Raw genomic sequence first — 19,378 nt, 5'->3', positions numbered from 1 at the left:
TCAAATGTTTCATACACTACAGTAACTTGTACTCTAGTAAACTATCTAATTTCACCTTTAGTTCAGTAATTTTTGTGTTATCAGCCATGCAACATTTAGACATAGCTTTCATCTGTTCACAAAATTCCAATTTTGTACAATACATAGATTACACAGTATTTTCCCCGGGCCTATATTACCTTATCGAAAAGCCAGATCATCGAATGGCTTTTCATCTAACCGGCTTTTCCATTTGATATTTTACTTTTCGATAAGGTAATAGGAACCATTTTCCCCTACTCTTTAGGTTTAATTCCTTTCTATATTAACTAGACTGGATTTATAAACATTCCACTGTTCCAATAACCCAATTTCTGCATTAAATAAAAGACAATCACAAGTTTCATGTAATTCATGTACTTTGCCTCTAAATGTTCCCTTTGCAGAAAAAAAAGATTCAACCTCCAATATCTCTCCTAATGGTCCCCTGTAGTACAAATGCAAGTAATAATGAAGAATAATCTCAAAAGCAAACAAGTCTGCATGTCCTCCCTGTGATCGACTAAACTATAAAAAAAAAAGACATGCAGATAGGTGCGTGTGTGTGTCTTCTCTGAAGGTTGGACATCGGGCTGGCAACGCAACACCGTAAAATCTACTGCCAATCATAAGCAGACCAGTGATCCGCTGTGGTGACCCCTAACCAGGAAAAGCCGAAAGCTGTTCTCAGAAGCAAACAAGGAAATACTCCAACCGCATCTTTAAGTGTTTGTGTTCTTTCAAAAACAACCTGTTTATTCTTGAATAAGTCTGAAAACAGCATAAGTAGCATGAGTTATACTGTGAGATAAAGAACAGTACGAAAGTCAAGCAACTTTTAAAATCTTTAGGAGGAAAGCAATAGGAGGCAGAAGAATGGGTCTGCTCAACTTGCTGGAACACTGAAAATCCCCCAAATCTGCATTGCAATGAGAATGCAATGGGAAGACATTGCGAAATGCCACACTCTCATGGCTTTCCGGCAAAATCAATATGAACTGGTTCCACCCATTTGTTGATATACCAGACTAACTACTGCCATGTTGCCCTTCTGGATGGAGATCACACCCTCGGGGAGGGAGCTCTGAAAGGCCTGCAATGCTAGGAGGACTTCCCTCATCTCCACGACACTGATGAGAAGACTGGCCTCTACAGGTGACCAAGAACCTTGAACTGTCTTCCCTTTGAAATGCCCCCCAACACCACCCCAGAAGGGGTGCAGCCAAGGTTACTTTTGCCACTGGAAGTGGTGGGGAGAAAGGTTGACCACCTAAAGCCACTGGGGAGGTCAACCAACAACTGATGTCACTCCTGCAAATTGGTGTGAGATGACTGTATATGCAGTGGCTGACACATCAAGGACCATTGAACTAACAGGGTCTATTGTAGAACTCTCATGCAATATCTTACTAAAGGAGCCAGTGTCATGGAAGAGGCCATTAAGCGTAACAGCATGAGAATAAGTCTTGCAGGAGGAGAGGGGTGATGAAGAACCGGATAAGCCACTTGATGCAGGGATGATAATCTGGAATGTGGGAGTCTGGCTAAGACATGTTGTATACAGGTTGCACTCAATGAACTTTATCTGTTGTGTTGAGGTTAACTGACTCTCTGTCTGGTTGACTTTAATTATCCAACTGTGGGGCAAAGTGGACCTAGAAGTCCCTCTGTTGAAACAGTAGATCCCTGGTTGGAGTGGCATCTGAGATAGGCTGCTGTCATTGCCATGCATTTGGCAAACACCTGAGGGGGGGGGGCTGTGATGAGACCAATGGGCAGTGCCTTGAACTGAAAATAATAGGCTCCTAGCTAGAAATGGGGAAATTTCCTGGACTGCTTGCTATCTTGACATGATAGTAGTGATCTTGGAAAACTATCAAGCACATCCAGTCATACCTTCGCAGAAGTAGTAGAAGGGACTGAATGTGACTATTCAGAACTTTGTTTCACAAAGTGATTGAGGTAAGTTAGGTCCAAGACTGGTCTGAAGTCCCATATTTTTTTCAGAACTAAAAAGAACCTGAACTAGACTGCGGTTCCTAACTGGTCTGGGGGGACCTGTTGGATGACATTTTTTCTAGCAGCTTTTTTACTTCTGCTCCTGGAGATTTCATTTAACTAGGAGGTACATTGGGAATTCTCTTTATCTGTGGAGGGGTGTGACAATGTGAGGTATTGCCATCTGTGCCGGGGGAATAGGGCAGTGCATGTGTAACATTATGCCAGCATAGTTAGCTGGAGCTTTATAAATAATGTTGTGTCATTTGACTATCACACTGACTTGTACAGATGCTTGTGTTAAAATGTATAAACAGTGTTGTTATAACTGATAAATGTTTATGTTTAAACAAAGAATTATGTAAGGAAAGAGTATAAGTTTTTGAAATTGTTCTATAATTTTCAAATACTGCAACAGATCTTATAAAGGTCTGAATGTGAATTGTATCATAGTCAGGTATCGGTTCCCTATTGATTTGTCAACAGCTTAGGCTGTCGAATGCGTATTCATCGACACCTAAGCGAACACTTAAAATAGCGAATGGCCACATAATCAAATTCTTTCCTCGGGAAAGAACTCACGTGGCCATTCTCAGGGATTTGCCCTTTCCCCAATGTAGAGCGGTCTTGGAGTTGGTATATTTAGTTAGGGGGGGTGGGGGGTGCGCACTTGCGAATGGCCAAGTGAATTCTTTCTCTAGGAAAGAATTTGATGATTTGGCCATTCGCTGTTTTTAGGTTTTGACGCTTAGGTGTTGATGATTTTGCATTCGACAACCTAAGCTGTTGATGTAATAATATAGACACAAGTGATCAAATGTGATGTCATTCCATAAACAGCACTGGGAGGATGGAACTCGTACAGTAGCTCGTTTTGTTTTCTTTGGAACCTGATATAAAACTCTATGACAGTTTTTTACAGTTCAGTTAGTAGCAGTTGTTCAGTTCAGTCTGTTAGAACCTTCCACAAGGCAAGGTGATGAAGAAGCATCTCAGCATCCAATTTTGCCTTACTGTATTAATTAAGTTAGCTAGGGAACTGTTATTCTTTAGACAGTCAGGAAGTACAGTAATATTAGTTGAGTATTATTTTTTTCTGCATCTGTTTGAATCTGTCCAACTGTGTTTTTATTTCTCCTGTGAGTGAAACTCTGATGTTAATTGCACTTTGATATTTAGTATTCTCATGTTTTGTATTTTATTATTTAATAATAAATATTTTTATACCTTTCATTGTGGCTGGCCTTTTAGAGAATACTTTTAATGTCTTGAGAGTACCTGTGCTTATTTTAGTGACACCTTGGCCACTCCGAAAAGCCTGGCTGCTTTGGCTACACTCTACCACTTATGTTACTATTGATTTTACTCAGTATAATTAGATACCCTTATAAGAGCCTGACAGTAGATGACTGGAGGCAGCAAGGTTACCTTATAGTCTGGCAGACGGGGTACACAGCAAGTAAATCTGTACCGGCCTTTCCCAGGAGCGCGCGTGTGTGTGTGTGTGTGTGTGTGTGTGTGTGTGTGTGTGTGTGTGTGTGTGTGTGTGTGTGTGTATGTGTCTGTGTGTGTCTGTGTGTGTCTGTGTGTGTCTGTCTGTATATGAAAATCAAATACCCAGGTGTGGGTGTGTCAGCTACTTGGAACTGGGACACAGTGCTACAAAGTGATTCTTGTTTAGGATCTGGAGAGACAGAGAGTCTAGTCCCAGTGGAGCATGTTCCCTGTGTGCTCAATGGGGAAATTGTGTTTGATGCAGAGAGCTGCATTTAAAAATACTGTGTAAATTCATTCATGTTGTGACGACCCTCCACTGGACCAGTAATCAAGGAGCCTCAATCCTCAACAATGGGGGCTGTTCACTGGGAGAATAACAGGTACACATAGTATTTCCAGATGCAGCTCTCTGCATCAAGTGCAATTTTCCTTAAGAGCACACAGACACCACAGTCAATCCGGGGCTGCTTTCTCACTCTTCCTCCAGATCTGCAATAAGACTCCTCAGTGGCACAGCTATAGAGTTGAGATCTCAGTTGAGTGACCAAGCCAAGACCTCCAGCACCCTCTCTGTCCAACCAGTGCTTCGTGTCCCTGACCAAGTAGCTCACAAACACACACACACACACACACACACACACACACACACACACACACACACACACACACACACACTTTGAGGTTTAATATGCACACACACACCTGGGAAAGGCTGGCATAGGTTTACTAGCTATGCCCCTTTTTGCCCAGACTATAAGGTAGTTTTCACTGCCACCAGAACCCTTCTGTCCGCTACCTTAAGGCCTTTAACAAAGGGTGTTCAATCTTTCTGTATAATATTAATATTAATGCAAATGGCAGTTTGACCAAGAGCAAGGCTGTTAAGAATGGCCCAGACAGTGTCACCACATAAATATGCAAGTACTCTCAAAACTTAAGTATCTCTACAAAGATCAGCCACAATGAAAGATTTAAATATATTTAATAATAAAAAAAGACAATATTAAATATATATTCACAGTAATATCAGCATTCAAAACCACAGGAAATATTTAAAATAATAATATTGCAGTGCAGGCTCACACAAAAAAAGAAAAACCTCTAAACTAAACTTCACTATATTCCTGACTGTATCTAAGAGAATTATACTGTCGCCTAGAAATTTACTTTATTAGAGCAAGGCAGATGTGGCGAATGGTTCTTATTGCTGTTGTCAAGTCAAGACAGAATGCTCTGTCTCACTAAGAGACTTCTCAAATTAATACCTAAATTACTACTGGGATAGCTTGCAGGAGGACATCCTTTCTGGTCATCTGACATCTAGTTCCCAGGTCAAAACCCCCATTGCTAGAAACTGGCAGCATTTAGCATCTACCTGTAAAACTATACAGACAACAGCTTTTCCTCAGATCTTTGGCAGATGCTGGAAGTCATAAAATAATTGCATTCCTTCATGCTTCAAAAGTAGCAATTAGTTCACTCCAAGGACAATGCAGAAAGCTTCTCAGTACAGCCTTTGTGTTTCGAGTTGCATTGAAAACTTGAGATATAGCCTCTTTACTGCATAGCCTATAAAGTAATTTAATTTCAGCTATTTTTCTAAAGTTTGCTGAACTGAAGTTACCCCTCCAGTTTCCTCTGTTGACATATACATTTAAACAGCTACAGTAGTGCATGTACACTTCTGCTCTCTTCCAGTAGGGCACACTGTGAATACATTTTAAGCACAAGCACTTTACAAAATGCCTTTTCAACACAAACATATGTACAGAGTAGTTTGATATACACATAACATACAGTTCTAATACATTTGTAACACAAGCATCTTATATAAACCATTTCGACATTCACCAATGACATATAATTATTTACAAAATTCCAGCTAGCTGTTCTGGCAGTATCTCCTTTTGTCATAACTGTTTTTAGTGACCATCTCTCACCGGTGTCAGTGGTGAGGATTGCCCCCCTAAAGGAGAGATAACTATCCCAGCCGAGTGTAGCCTCCCGGACATCTCAAATGCGCAGGTGAAAGCTGCTCTCTCTAAAGCTAAAAACACAGCATCAATGGGACCAGATGGTGTCCCCGGCTGTGTGCTACACGAGCTAAATGAGGAATTAAACCCGCACATAAGGCAGCTGTTTAATCTCAGCCTTACCACAGGATACGTGCCCAAGGAGTGGCGTACGGCAACTGTTGTCCCACTCCACAAAGGCGGCGCCTCTACGGACCCTGGTAATTACCGCCCCATAAGCTTAACAAGTCTAGTCTGCAAAGCTATGGAGAGGATCATAATGGAGCTCATAAACAAAGATATAGGGGACTTGCAGACATTGGACCCGACCCAGTTTGGCTTTGTCAAGGGAAGATCATGCCTTTTGAACTTGGTCGACTTCTTCGAAACAGTCACCAAGGCCATTGATGAGGGAAAGGCAGTCCATACAGCCTACCTTGACCTTGCAAAGGCTTTCGACACAATACCCCACTCGGGTATTGTAGAAAAACTTACCAGCTTAAATGTAAACCCATATGTCACAAGATGGGTTGCAAACTGGCTTAAGGACAGAACCCACAGGGTTAGAGTTGCTGGCGCTGTGTCAGACTCCAAGCCAGTCACAAGTGGTGTCCCACAGGGCTCGGTCCCTGGCCCCCTATTGTTTGGCATCTACTTCTCAGAAGTACAGGCCAACATAGGAGGACTTTGGCTGACAAAGTTTGCAGACGACTGCAAACTGGGCGCCATAGTGGAAAGTGCATCAGACACGGATATCCTTCAGAAGGGACTCACAGAAACAGATAGCTGGTGCCAGAGCCATGGCCTGAAGTTAAACGCCAAAAAATGTATAGTCATACCCTTCGGGAAAAACAAGGTAACCCCAAGCTACCATATAGGTGGCAATCCACTAAGCACAGAAGAGGTTATCAGGGACCTGGGGACCCAGGTTGACAGTGGCCTTTCTTTTGACACTCACATTGCTAAAGTGGTTAGAAAGACCTTCTACATTGCCCACCTGATCATGAAGGGATTCACATCCAGATCTAGTGAGGTTATTGTTCCCTGTACTCTTCACTTATCAGACCAATGATCGAGTACAATGCCCCATTCGGGATGCATCTCACCCGACATCTGCAGCAATTGGAGAGACCCCAAAAGTTCCTCACCAAAAGGATAAAGTGACTCCAAAATCTGTCATATGCTGCCAGATTGAAGAAACTCCAGCTCTATTCAGTCGCATACCGTCTGCTCAGAGGTGACATGTGCCTGACATACAAGGCCATGTCCAACCCGGAATTAATGGACATGCTCCACCTCAAACAATCCAAATCCACCAAAACCACTAGAGCAAGCGACTTAAACCTTAGCACGGATATAAATAGGACGTGCTGGAGGGATAGATTTATCACTCAGAGACTCCCTATGCTGTGGAATAAAATCCCGGTCCATGTGAGGCAGAGCACCTCGCTGACTCTGTTCAAGAGAAATCTAGACCTGTGGATGGGAGATCGTAGGTTTACCCCGGGAATCATCTCTGTGTCACTGCTGGACAGAGGCACAACAAACTAATGGGCACAGTATTTTTTCATATAAGGGGTGGCGTAAGCCACAAAAATTTGGGCTAGGCTTATAAATGCCTTAGGGCAGATAGCCTAGTATAAACCTATGAACCTATGAACCTATAATTACTGGCCCAGGGTAAAGAGAGGCCATCATAAGGGGAATAGAGCAGCCTCTGGTGATTCTCCTCAGCTTCCACATATCTCATGGATCTGTAAGGCTTGAGAGTGCAGGGTATAAGCTCCCTCCCCTTAGACTACCTCCAGAGTGTGGCAGCCAGGCAACCCTTCAGGAGAGCTGACAGGATTTCTCAGTGCATGGACTGTAAAATCCCTGATTCACCAGTCTGCCTATGTCTCTAGGGCAACGTCTGTTAAAGTTTAGAGCAATACAAGAATTCAAATACAAGGATATTGATATCTATAGTATTGTTAGCTTCAACTGTTACCTGATATTAACGATTGTCATGATAGCAGAAACACTAGGCTGCCTTAGGAAGATGGCCGTTGACAGTATGTTTAAAGGCCTCAGTTGTATCCTGGGTTTTTATTTCATGAAGAGGTGATTCCAAATAGCAGGACCTTGTCTAGGAAAGGCTCTTTTCTGCCAATAACACTCTTGAAGCTTAGACAAGCAAAGTAAAGGTTGTAACTGTCTCAGGTGCTTAAACAGGAGTACTGTTTTCAGAGGGGCTCCCCCTATAATTCAGTATAGCTAACAGTTCTCTTTGTTGGTAATAACTCCATCACTTTTAGATCACAAATCTATGACAAAAGGTAACATCACTTATATCCCCATAGAACTCTCCAAACACCAACTCCGGGCTCATACTAGTTAGCGGCGAATGCCACTTTTTGTCTATCAATAATTCTTTTTTGAACAGCTGGAAAAGTACCTTTTGTTTTGACATTGACCTTTGTGCCATGTCATTCACAGTCAAGATCTGTTGCCTGTAGTACCCATGCAGGACTCATCTCCTGAAATTGCTGAGCATCATAGTTAAAAAGGTGCATCTTCCAGGGAATAAAACAATAAGGGACAACCTGGAAAACACATCTTTAACAAAGATGGGTGGATGATCCCAAAATTCCATTTGTTTGCCATACACAAGATTAATCATCAGATGAAAGGCTATATGTTTGACCTTAGTCTCTGCAAAAAATTTGTGGTTCACATACAGTACATTCAAGTCCCGTTTTCTCAGATAATCTTACCTTGGGATCAAAGTGCAGACAGGATTCTCTCCTTTAATTCAAAGATGGCAAATTGAACTAAGAAATGGCATAACTCTTAAATGTGCCCGGGAAAAAAGTTTTGTTCATCCAGTTTATACACATCTCGTTCATTAGGATTCCAAATCATTTGGACAATGACTAGGTAATGAAAGCTTCACCATCTCCTGTTTCCAAGCAGTCAAGAATCTCCAAAAAGCTGACAGTTTTACATTTAGCACAATCTTCAAAATCAGTAAGCTTAGCTTCAAAGTATTCCAGTGTATCTTCTGTTGACTGACGTTTATTTTTTAGCTCAGCCATGTCTGTTGTTAATGCCTGCAGTTTATCCAGTGGAAAGCAACAGCCAACTCTAGGTCTTTTACTTTATTGTTTGTTCAAAGAATATACTGAAGTTAGGAATTGTTTATCTTTCTGAATTTCTATCAGCAGAAGGTCAAACTTTCCATCTGCCCCCCTTCTATTGCCCATGGGTTGGGAATTGGAGAATAATAAGAACTTAAACCACTCATTTTTTTCCACAGACAAAGTGTCTCATGATAAATCGGCAGCTGATGACTTTTCTTCAAACATTGCTTAGACTTCTTTCTGATAATCCAAAGCTTTTTTCAATGACAAAGCTTTCACATCTTATTTAATAAGAACTGTAGTTCTAAATTCAGGTGCATGTTATACAGGTTTATTACAGACTGAGTTGGGAAATGCAGAAACACCAAAAAGCATGACTTACACCATGCCTGTACAGAACAGAAGTTTCCAGCAAGCCAAGGTTTTACTCCTCCAGTTATTTCCCCTTGGGGAGAAAACTGCAGTGACAGGGGTTGACAACATTGCTAAGATGCAGGAGACTGCACAGGATGGTTCAGGCTGCTACTGTCATTTGACGATGACCTGGCCCCATTGCTCACCTGCTGCCCTCAAAGTCTAAATGCTCTTTTTACTGAATCAAGCCAATATAGTTTACTTGGAGCCCTAGATCAAAGCAGAGTGTTTCAGGTAGAAAAACAGTCTGTCTGTGGTATCAAAGGGTTTGTACAACCATGAAAGTTTTACATGGAAATAGGAATACTTTTTGGGAAGAGGATGGCTGGTGAGTTGAATCACTGAATGAGTGAGTTATTGCCAGAGGAGAGGATTGGGAATTGCTAAACAAAAAAAGTGTACAAAATCAAATGTAGGTTACCAAGTGTGAAATTCTTGGAATATGACCTCTGTCCACTGGCATTTTTCACATTAACAAATATACAGGCAAACATCAATGTAGTTTGGTGTATGCCACTAAAAAAGAGACACTGACTGAAACAGTGAAGTATATTAAACAAAATTTGCCAAGAGTGGTCTTCCCTTAACATACAACTGCCTCCAACACTTTCTAGTTGCAAAATGTTATCGGCATTTGCATGAAAATAAATTTATCAAGATAAATAGTATAAAAATGTTCTTATCCTTGCAAAGTAAAGATAGCTTAACACAACAAAGCTGTTTACACAAATTATGTGGGCTAAGTCTTTCATATATGAATCTTTGAAATTAAAACAAAATTCACAGGTTACCCAGCATCTGCATCATGTCCATGTCCACAGGGTAGGAGACAATTCTTGAACTTGTCTGAGGTTTCTATGTGAGCTTCCAGTCCACTCACAAACTCCTGAATAACCTAAGAAGAGTATAAGGACAACGGTGTAACCAGCATGCTAAATTATAAGTATTCAGTTTCCAGATTCTCATATGAAGACCATCACATTTTCTCACATTCAGTTAGTGCATAAGAACAGCCCCACAGCTTTGACATAGGACTGTGCAATAAACAGACTGTGCTACATAACTGTATTGTCAGAGTGGAAATCCCATGGAAACTTGCATCATCCAGGGTTTTTTAAGTCTATACATGCGGCCCAGTGGCTTGAGATCAGCTACATTCTTAGAAAACTTTTATCAAATAGATGACAAAAATATATCACAGAAGCCCCATGACTGCTAAACTGAACCTACAAATATTAAATATTTTATTCTCAACTGCACAAGCAAATATCAACACTAAGATGGGTAACTGCAAAAGTAAAATCCATGCATCCCTCCATAAACCCTTTTTCACACTTTTACACATGTGGCTAGGGTATCACTTCAACACTAAAAATCATGTAGAACCAATGTTCACACCACTGGGTGGCAGTCAGCATAAAACTGGAAAAAATGAAAATAAAAGTAAAAAAAACATTTGCCTCATCTGAAGATACATAACTAAAACCTTGTTCAGTAGTAAACAGGTTTATAGCAAATTGACTTTAATCAGAGCGGAGGCAAATTTCAACATCTAAAAACAGTAACAAAACTAAAATTAGGCTCCTACATACAAGACAGACTAGAAATGACTGCCCAAAAAGCTCATACATTTGTCACTTGTTACCAGGCAAGTAAAATTATGAAGTTTCAGCTGTTTCATGCAAGTAAACAAAATGCTCCATTTCATGCCCTTGTCTATCTTGCATATAAAAGCACACTTGTCAACGCAGATATTATCTGTTAAAAAATTCATTATGTTTCCCGATGTATCAGAATTCATACAGAACATTTTGTCACATATTCAAGGATGGGTTATGTCCACTACACAATCATCCTGTGTCAGCATGAACTGTGATTACAGTTAGAAAAAATATACAATGCATATCTAAGGAACAGATGTTAGTCACATTTCACATTAAAATAACGTTCTATTCATTTTATATCCAACAGCTGTCACAGATTGCACCAATGTGGTAATAAAGTCCCCAAGCAAAGTCCATGGACTATACTTGATCCACAGGAAGGACTACCATTCCATCAACTGTCAGGTAGTGTGCACTTCACAGGGCTAACAACCCATGCGTCTATGCAGTTTCCCAGGAGTGGACATTATTCCTTCATATGCTACACGTCATTCTGTCGCTGCTTCCTGCATTACAACCTGCAATACGGCCACCTAGTAAGCAAGTGTAGGCACACTTGTGCACCCCCATATCTACAATCACAAATAGTATGTACTCAGGTTTCACTCACCCATGTGTCTACAGTGTTGCAGGTGACTCAGGACAGCCCCTGGAGCTCCAGTTGCCAATGCCTGTACACCACCCCCCCCCCCGAAGTACAGTCAAACAGCAATGTAATACCACTCATGTTTAAACTTGGACTGCTGAAGAACATGTTCGCAGTCTGCTTAAATCCCACTTTGGCTGCCAAGACGCAACTGAGAGGAAACTACAATATGCTTCCATCACAGCATGCTTCATAACATAATCCTTTGGAAACAGGCAGATCAGCCAGCATCACTGTGACCATCTATTACAGCAGCAGAAGGACCCACTGCAACCACAAGCACATCATTCAGTACTGGTGAGGGTGTCATCAAATGACAAGCAGCATCTGCAGAAATCCTTAAGATGTAATTGTGAACAGTATAAGGCAACATAGTGATCATGTCTAATCAGCTGTTATAGTCCAACACCACACACACACACACACACACACACACACACACACACACACGTAGTGCAAAATCACAAATAAGAAAATGATGCATGCAGTGTTATCCAGTGGTTCTGCTGGACAATGCATAATTGAGTCACACTGTGTAGACATCTCCACCTACACATAGAAGAGAAGGTAATGTGGGTCACAGCTGTCAACATTATCACAGATGTCCAGGGAGACAAGGACACAAGGCAGTCTACACTACAAGGGAGCGAGCAGCTACTGTTAAATGTTGAGATGGGGATCATAGAAATTGGTGCTATCAATGTCAAAGACAATATCCTCTGTTGAGTGAATGGAGGCGTCATTACAGGTTCATAAAGTAGGGTCAATACCATGAGAAGCTGTGCAGGAAGCACTGCAGGTCTGTTCAGCAAGACACCTGTTACATATTCGACAATGCTGGCCCAGATGGCCACCCACCCCAAATACAAATAAGGCAGAACCTCTAGGGAGATGTACACCACTCCACCCTAAGGAGTACTGTGATGCTGCCAGATGGTTGTTGGTATGGGCATGTCATTACTCCAACAGTAGCAGGTGCAGAATGCGTTCCCTGCAGTGATCATCCACTAAGGCCACCAGAGGAATGCAGATGCCAGCAAACACTGGTAACACTGTAGTACAGGGCACTGAAGGTGGCATTTGCTAGCATCAGTATGGAGGTGATCATGGATACTTCAGGTACCAACCCCTCACTGCACAAGGTTGATCACTGCATCATCCCAGCACTCCATGGTCTCATAGATGTTCTGGAAGTGCTGGGCCATGTGCTTCAGGCCCCACAAGCAATGCCTTGTGTAGACTGTGCTTTGACTAAAGCCCTGCCTACCTAGATATTGTTTGACTTCAACAGCCACCTGCATCTCTGGTACAGTCACTGACAGTGACCGATGCTGTGTTCTACTGATAGTCTGCCATACAACGGGTATCTGTATATTAGATGCAGTGCAGTAGTCAGTCACTGTAGGACCATTAGTAAAAGAGGTTTTATCATTCATGGAGGAGCACCCCACCGGGGCTGCTGTATATCCTCTAGGGTAGGTGTGGGATGGCTATACTGCCATCCTGGGCAGGAAGTGTAGGGCCAATAAATGGGTAGCATTAGTACGTCCTGCGGCTGTGAACATTTTCATATGTTGGCTTCATTGTCTCACCTAGAACAGGTAATGATCTCAGCCTGTTTACCTGCCCAACCTAAAGCAGTGGCTTGCCTTGTAGATACAGAATATAGTCTAACTGTGTGGTAGAGCTTTCCCCTCAATACCTAGTGCCCCATGGGGTGATAAAAATATTAAATGTAGTGGCAGAGCTTTCCCCTCAATACCTAGTGCCCCATGGGGTGATAAAAATATTAAATGTAGTGGCAGTCACAGACAGTGATCAGTGCAAGCTTCCTAATGTCAGGCTGAGCAGAGTTGCTGTACAGATGATGCATTAAGGCTACAGGCCTGGATGGTCTCCATGAGATGCGGCATGTGGAACCTAAGCCCACTCCTCTTGCTGTGGTGTATATTACCTCACTGTCGCTATACATGGATACCACAAATGACTTATCATTGCAGAGTGTTGTACTAGAGGTATGGTTACCCATGGGCACTGTCCTTTCCACCTCTAAGCTGCATGCCCTCTGCATTAAATCATTTCCATGTTTATGATATTACAGCGTGATGCAGTTTCTTCCACCCACAGCAATAACATCATGCACTACAGAGTCCCAAAGGCTGGTGGGTGTCTCCTTTTCCTGACAAGCTTCATCCACGTGCCCAGAATGCCTGTAAGAAGACAGACATCTGGAGGGCTGAGAATTTTCCAATCCATTACATCTGCTTCTTCTGGCAAACATGCATACACCTAGGAGGACAGACAAACATAACACTGGGAAGGTTATGTGGGGTAAAAATAAACTATCCACCAGTATGCCAAAAACTATATGGTGCTATTTAGCAGTCTAGAAAACTAAACAATTCCCCTCACTTCAGCATTACAGACCATCTGGGCACCCCATTTACTATCATTATTCAACAGAGAAGTGTTTAGAACTAATTTTAGACCAAACCCTATCATTCCATCAGCTCACACAAGCTGAGGTCAAGAGGGTATTAACTCTGCTTAAAATCTCATTCAAAATGTGTAACTTCTCAACCACTGAGACTAAGTCAGTCATCACTATAAATATACAGTGACAGCAGCATGGTTCACATCATTACTGGGTTAGACATGAATGTGCCACACAGGGGATGACCTGTGCAGGGATATAGATCACAAAAATCCACTGTTATGTGCGTGACACGGTGGCAGCAAGGGTAAGATGGCAAAGTTAACTCATACAGATGTCTCCTGCAGTTACATCTGTGCAAGCAGCACTGTAGGTGGGGGGAAAAACGCTCAGTGTGTCTTTTGCAGGCTAGCGCAGTCATGAAATGTAATGACAGTATCTCTTCATTGTGTTTAACATTGCTCAGTCCCATGCAGTGGCACACAGGATACCAAAGCAGTGGGTGGGGGCTTGGGGGGAGAGCTGTCCTGCTGGATTAGGCTGCCATCCCCAATCATGGCTGTACATGCTCAGATTCATTGTCACAATCAACTACAACTGCACATAAATGCTGTGCTCAAACATAATACTAAGCATTCCTCACTGTAACTACCCTGTTGAATGTCTCTTGTAACATTAAGGTAATCTCCACTTGTCTGATTCTGCTAATATACCCCTTACTATAGCAATGCAAGCCACAGTGTACCTACTGTGGGTTATCTCTTAAGAAGTGGTTGATTCAGTTCTAGCAGAAACTCTCCCTTTGAGTTTGACTTCAGTGTTCCGGTATCTAAAATAGAAAACTGGTTACAAATATAATTACATAGCAGTTTGCTCCATATTTATGCTAATGAACCTAAATTCCACCTTGGACAATGAATCATCATGTTTCACAAACGTGCAACAGAGACATAAGGGGGTACACTGAACAACAAACAAACAAGGTATTTGACAAAGACTGCATGTACAGAACATAGCTGAGGGGTGACCATTAAACAAGTAAAACATTAAGCAACATTTACTAGAATGCATAACTATGCTTAAATATACTAACATAATATGTAAAGGATTTAAACTTCATTATATTTTTAGAAATCTATCTAAGCATACTGCACAGTTTGCAGTGCTGCAAGATGTTATTATAGCAGAATGCACAAGCAATCAGCTTGTGAAAGTTGCATACCCCCCCCAAAAAAAAAGTAGGGGAATAATTATATTTGCATCACTCTTGTAGCCCTAATGTAGCATCAAAACAGACTAAACCTGCACATGAAATATTCCACGATTGTGCCAGCCCAAGTCTCTGTAGCACTTGCATAGACTTTCTTTGAACATATGGTCTCAGACTGTTTTCCTTAAAGTCAGTATTTGGTCTATATGTTCTCTGGGAAACTGCTCCACACAGCTGGAACTATTTTGGAGAAAGATCTTTCACACATATCAAGCATAAATGGGGGTCTGTATAACTGAATACTATAATTATTTCAAACAGCATATGATTGGTTTCTTAACTGTAGCCATCTGAAAAGTAGTGGAGAATAGCCATCATTTAATATTTTGTAGATATGTGTATGGAGCAATAAAGTAATTCTGTAACAGGTAAATGATTGAGATGAGAATAGTACAGTGATGCTTGTGCTTTTAGCTAGTATATGAATATTAAATATTTTATTCTCAACTGATTAAATGAGGACAGTATTGTATGCAAACAGGCATGCAGTTAAAAGGAAAGCAGTATTCCCACCTGGGGAGGAGTACCTTTATAGACATGGCTCGCTTAGAATCAGTGACTGACAAGTTACATATTGTGAATAATATTTTAAGCAGAATTAATACTCTGTTGACCTCAGCCTGTGCGAGCTGATGGAATAATATGGTTTGGTCTAAGATTAGTCTTACACACTTCTCCGTTGAATAATCATAGCAAGTGGGGTGCCCAGAGGGTCTGTAATGCTGAAGTGAAGAGAGTCATTTAGTTTTCTAGACTGCAAAATAGTACCATATAGTTTTTGCATACCGATGGACAGTATTTTTACAAAATCTGTTCCCTATAATTTCAAAATCCTTCTGAAGTTTTCTGTTCTGAACAGATGATCTTATGTTCAAGTTGATCATGACCATGCCATCTGTGTACATTATACAGTTCACATGAGGCAAATTCCAAGGTACATAATCAATATGCAGAGATTCCTTGCACTTCAACATCTCTTCTCACTTGAATGTAACTTCTTCTCCCTACTCGTTCTCGGTTTTCTTAAAATTTCCACTTCTCCTGGCTCAACAGTCCTCAACATTCTGTCCTGTCTACACTTAAGTAACTTGTATTCCCAATGGCTTCATCCAGACCATCTCCAACCAGCACTCTGCCATCCCCCATAATACTTTGATTGTTGAAAATTACAATCTTAATTTCAGTTTTTTTGGTTTACAGTCTCACACTGTATCCACAGAAAGTGTATAAATATTTAACTTCACCCAAGAGTAATCATGTTCGACAAACAGCTTTCTTGCCTGGTTGCTACAATTTCCACAAATTTGCTCTTTGTCATGAAAAGTTAAAAATTCAATCAAACTTGACCTTGGGGTTTTCAATAATGGACTTCATTCTCTACTATTGGCAAATGCTGTACCCAGAGTGTCATTTGCAAGAAACAATCCACTACATCTTTTTTTCATATTCTATCAAGATCAATTTTTTCTATACCTTCCAAAATTCCATACAAAACATTAAATTCCATTTTCTTTCCTTAATTTCCATGCCACTTAACTGATGCTTTGTCTGGTATATTCTCCTGGGTGTCTTACCTCGAATACATACGTTGCTGTTTACCTAGTTCAGTTGCTTTCAGATGCTCATACAGCCACTTCACATAAAAGCACCGCCATCTGTAGCCAGTTTTAGTGTCAAAGAATCCTGTCAAACATGACAACTCAGTTTGTATGTTCTCCATACTACTGGCCACTTCAACAAAGCTCAGTCGGAAAACTTTCTTCAGGTCTCTAATAGAATGCAGTCTTACTCTAACCAACTCATCCCTTCATAACATCCCAATTATACTATGAAATTAATTTCTCTCACCATTATCTAAAAGAGGACACCCTTACTTCCTAACTCTCTGCACAGAAAAAAAAAATATCAAGTTATAAGCAGCTTTAACTTCTCAACAACTGAAGTAGCCCAAGAAGGAGACAATCTTCAATGAGCACTGCACATGAATCCATCCAATAACCCATTCATTTTGAACACTTTCATTTTTAATGGGAAAGAAAAGTACAGTTGTGCAAGTAAACTTACCATAACAAATTGTCAAATGATCACTGCTGCAATAGCCTTAGCTATATGGGTTATATCCTGCAAAGGAAATAACACCAAGATGGCTTCCAAAGCTTCACAGCACCTTCCATGTGCCCAGACCGCCAGAGAGCTTGAGCTGTACTGACTAAAAAGAAAGGTTTAAGAGTAAAGGCCTTTATAGTTTTCATGTCAACAGAGAGAGGGAGGCAGAGTCCTTAAAGGACAATGCCTAGAATAACAAAAAATAAGTCCACAACCTGGCATAAAAACAAGGGGGATTAAGCAGCTACTGTAGCAGCCATCATTCAAACATATACTGTTATGGTAAGTTTACTTACACAACTGTACTATGCTTATCACACGGATCACTGCTGTAGTAGCCTTAGCTATACGAGTAGATTACCCACGCTTACTATATATTGAAGGTGGAAGCAGAATGATTCCAGGAGTTCCTGAAGAATGGCCCTAAAAAAACCTGATCTAGACCTAGAGAAGGAATCAAGCCTAAAATGCCTCGTAAATGTATCACTAAAGGACCAAGTTACCTGTAGAATACTTCCAGAATACAACCATTTCTAAAAAAAAGCCACACATGAAGCCAATACCCTGGCGGGTCTATATTTGATCAGCGAACGCTTAAACAAGCGAACGCTGATTAATCAACCTTATTTTAGCGAAAGTTAAAAATATCGAAGCAACAGAAACTCAAATTTTTTCCTAGGGAAAGAATTCGGCTGGCCGTTTCTGTTGCTTCGGTATTTTCAGTGCTGTGGTGGAAAGTTACGGGTCAGATTCAGGTAAGTGTGCGATTGCGTGGATGTGAGTGTTAGGGTGGGTTAGGGCTCGGGTTAGGTATGTGTGCGATTGTGTGGACGTGAGAGTTAGGGTGGGTTTAGGTAAGTTAGGGTTAGGGAGCGGTGAGGTGAGTGTGCGATAGTGACGGACCTTAGGGTTAGGGTTTGGGTTAAGGTAAGTGGATAGTTAGTGGTGTGTGCATAGTTTAGTGTAGGGTTAGGCGTCAGATTTTTGGTGTTATGTGAGTGAATTTCTGTTTGTTTGGTGTGCTTGTGTTGTGTGTATGCGTTTTGGATCAGCGATTTTTTTCCCTAGGGAAAAAAAAAAAAAAAAAAAATCGCTGATCTGACAAGTTCAAGATTGTAAGATTTTGCTTACATAAGGTCAAGCAATCAGTGTTCGCTTTTTTAAGCTTTCGCGGATCTAATATAGACCCACCCTGGCAGAGTGTGCCTTGATCCTGTTTGGAATAGTTTTACTGTGGTCAGTATAACAAAAGGTAATAGCCTTAGAAAACCATTTGGAAACTGTCTGTTTTGAAAAAGGTTGTCACTTCTTACCTTCACAAGAAATACATGATTCAAAAGATTTACTTCAGTGAAGATATACCAGAGTTGACTGGGAACATCTAAGGTATGGGGTATCTTTTCTCCCTCATTTTTAGGTTCAAGAAAGACAATGTGGAGATGGATAGTTTGGCTTAAGGGCGGCACAGTGGCATAACAGTAGTGTTGTTGCCTCACAACAAGAGGTTTCCCGATTTGATTCTTGGCTGGGGTGTCTTGTGTGTGGAGTATGAATGTCCTCCCTGTATTTGTGAGGGTTTCCTCCCACTTTCCAAAGAATGCAGTAGGTGGACTGGACATTCTAAAATTGGGAATGTATTGAAAGATGAGGACCCATGGGCAGACTTGCTGAAATGGACAATAAATGAGCCTTGATGGAGGAATAAGAAGGTCTATAGGATAGTAACTCCCACAAATATTGCAAAACCAAATAATAACTAGCCCTAAATGGGTGCTGGTTATGTTGTTGGTACTAACTAGAAAACATTTCCATTTGCTAATATATAATTTTCTAGTACTAGTTTTTCTTGCTTCCATTAGTATCTACTGAATACCCTCGGTAAATAGGTGCTTAAACTGAATGAAGATCCCAGGCAGTTAGTTGAAGGTGATTGGGCTCAGGGTATATCAAACAGCTTGTGTGAGTAGATCCATCCTGTGAGGAAGCTAGTGGTAACAGCCCCTGGAAGGGAGAAATACTGCTACCTTTGCCAGAAGGGAGTCACCACAATGATCTTGGGGGATTCCTTTTGAAACTTCATAAGTACTCTGGATATTAGTGGAAAAGCATACATGAACATTCCTGTCCAAGGAAAAGAGAAGGCACCTGTATTCCAGACTTTCTTGCATGGAGTTCCAGGGCAGAATCTTGCCAGACA

The 19,378-nt window shown here is 41.2% G+C and overlaps 1 protein-coding gene across 3 annotated transcripts in view; it reads right to left on the bottom strand.

Moving 5' to 3' along the window:
• Positions 1-19,378, bottom strand: part of FANCD2 (FA complementation group D2) — a 1,694,389-nt gene that overhangs the window by 1,531,280 nt on the left and 143,731 nt on the right. For all 3 annotated transcript variants that reach the window (XM_044077594.1, XM_044077597.1, XM_044077595.1), the window contains exon 5: positions 9,853-9,956. In XM_044077594.1, the coding sequence (XP_043933529.1) occupies positions 9,853-9,956 (104 nt within the window). The remainder of the gene's footprint in view (positions 1-9,852; positions 9,957-19,378) is intronic.

The sequence above is a fragment of the Protopterus annectens genome, chromosome 7.part0 (genome assembly GCF_019279795.1).
Source record: "Protopterus annectens isolate FY-2018-M chromosome 7.part0, PAN1.0, whole genome shotgun sequence".
Lineage (NCBI taxonomy): Eukaryota > Metazoa > Chordata > Ceratodontiformes > Protopteridae > Protopterus > Protopterus annectens.
The sequence above is the reverse complement of the archived record's forward strand: the minus strand, read 5'-3'. Positions and strand labels throughout refer to the sequence as shown.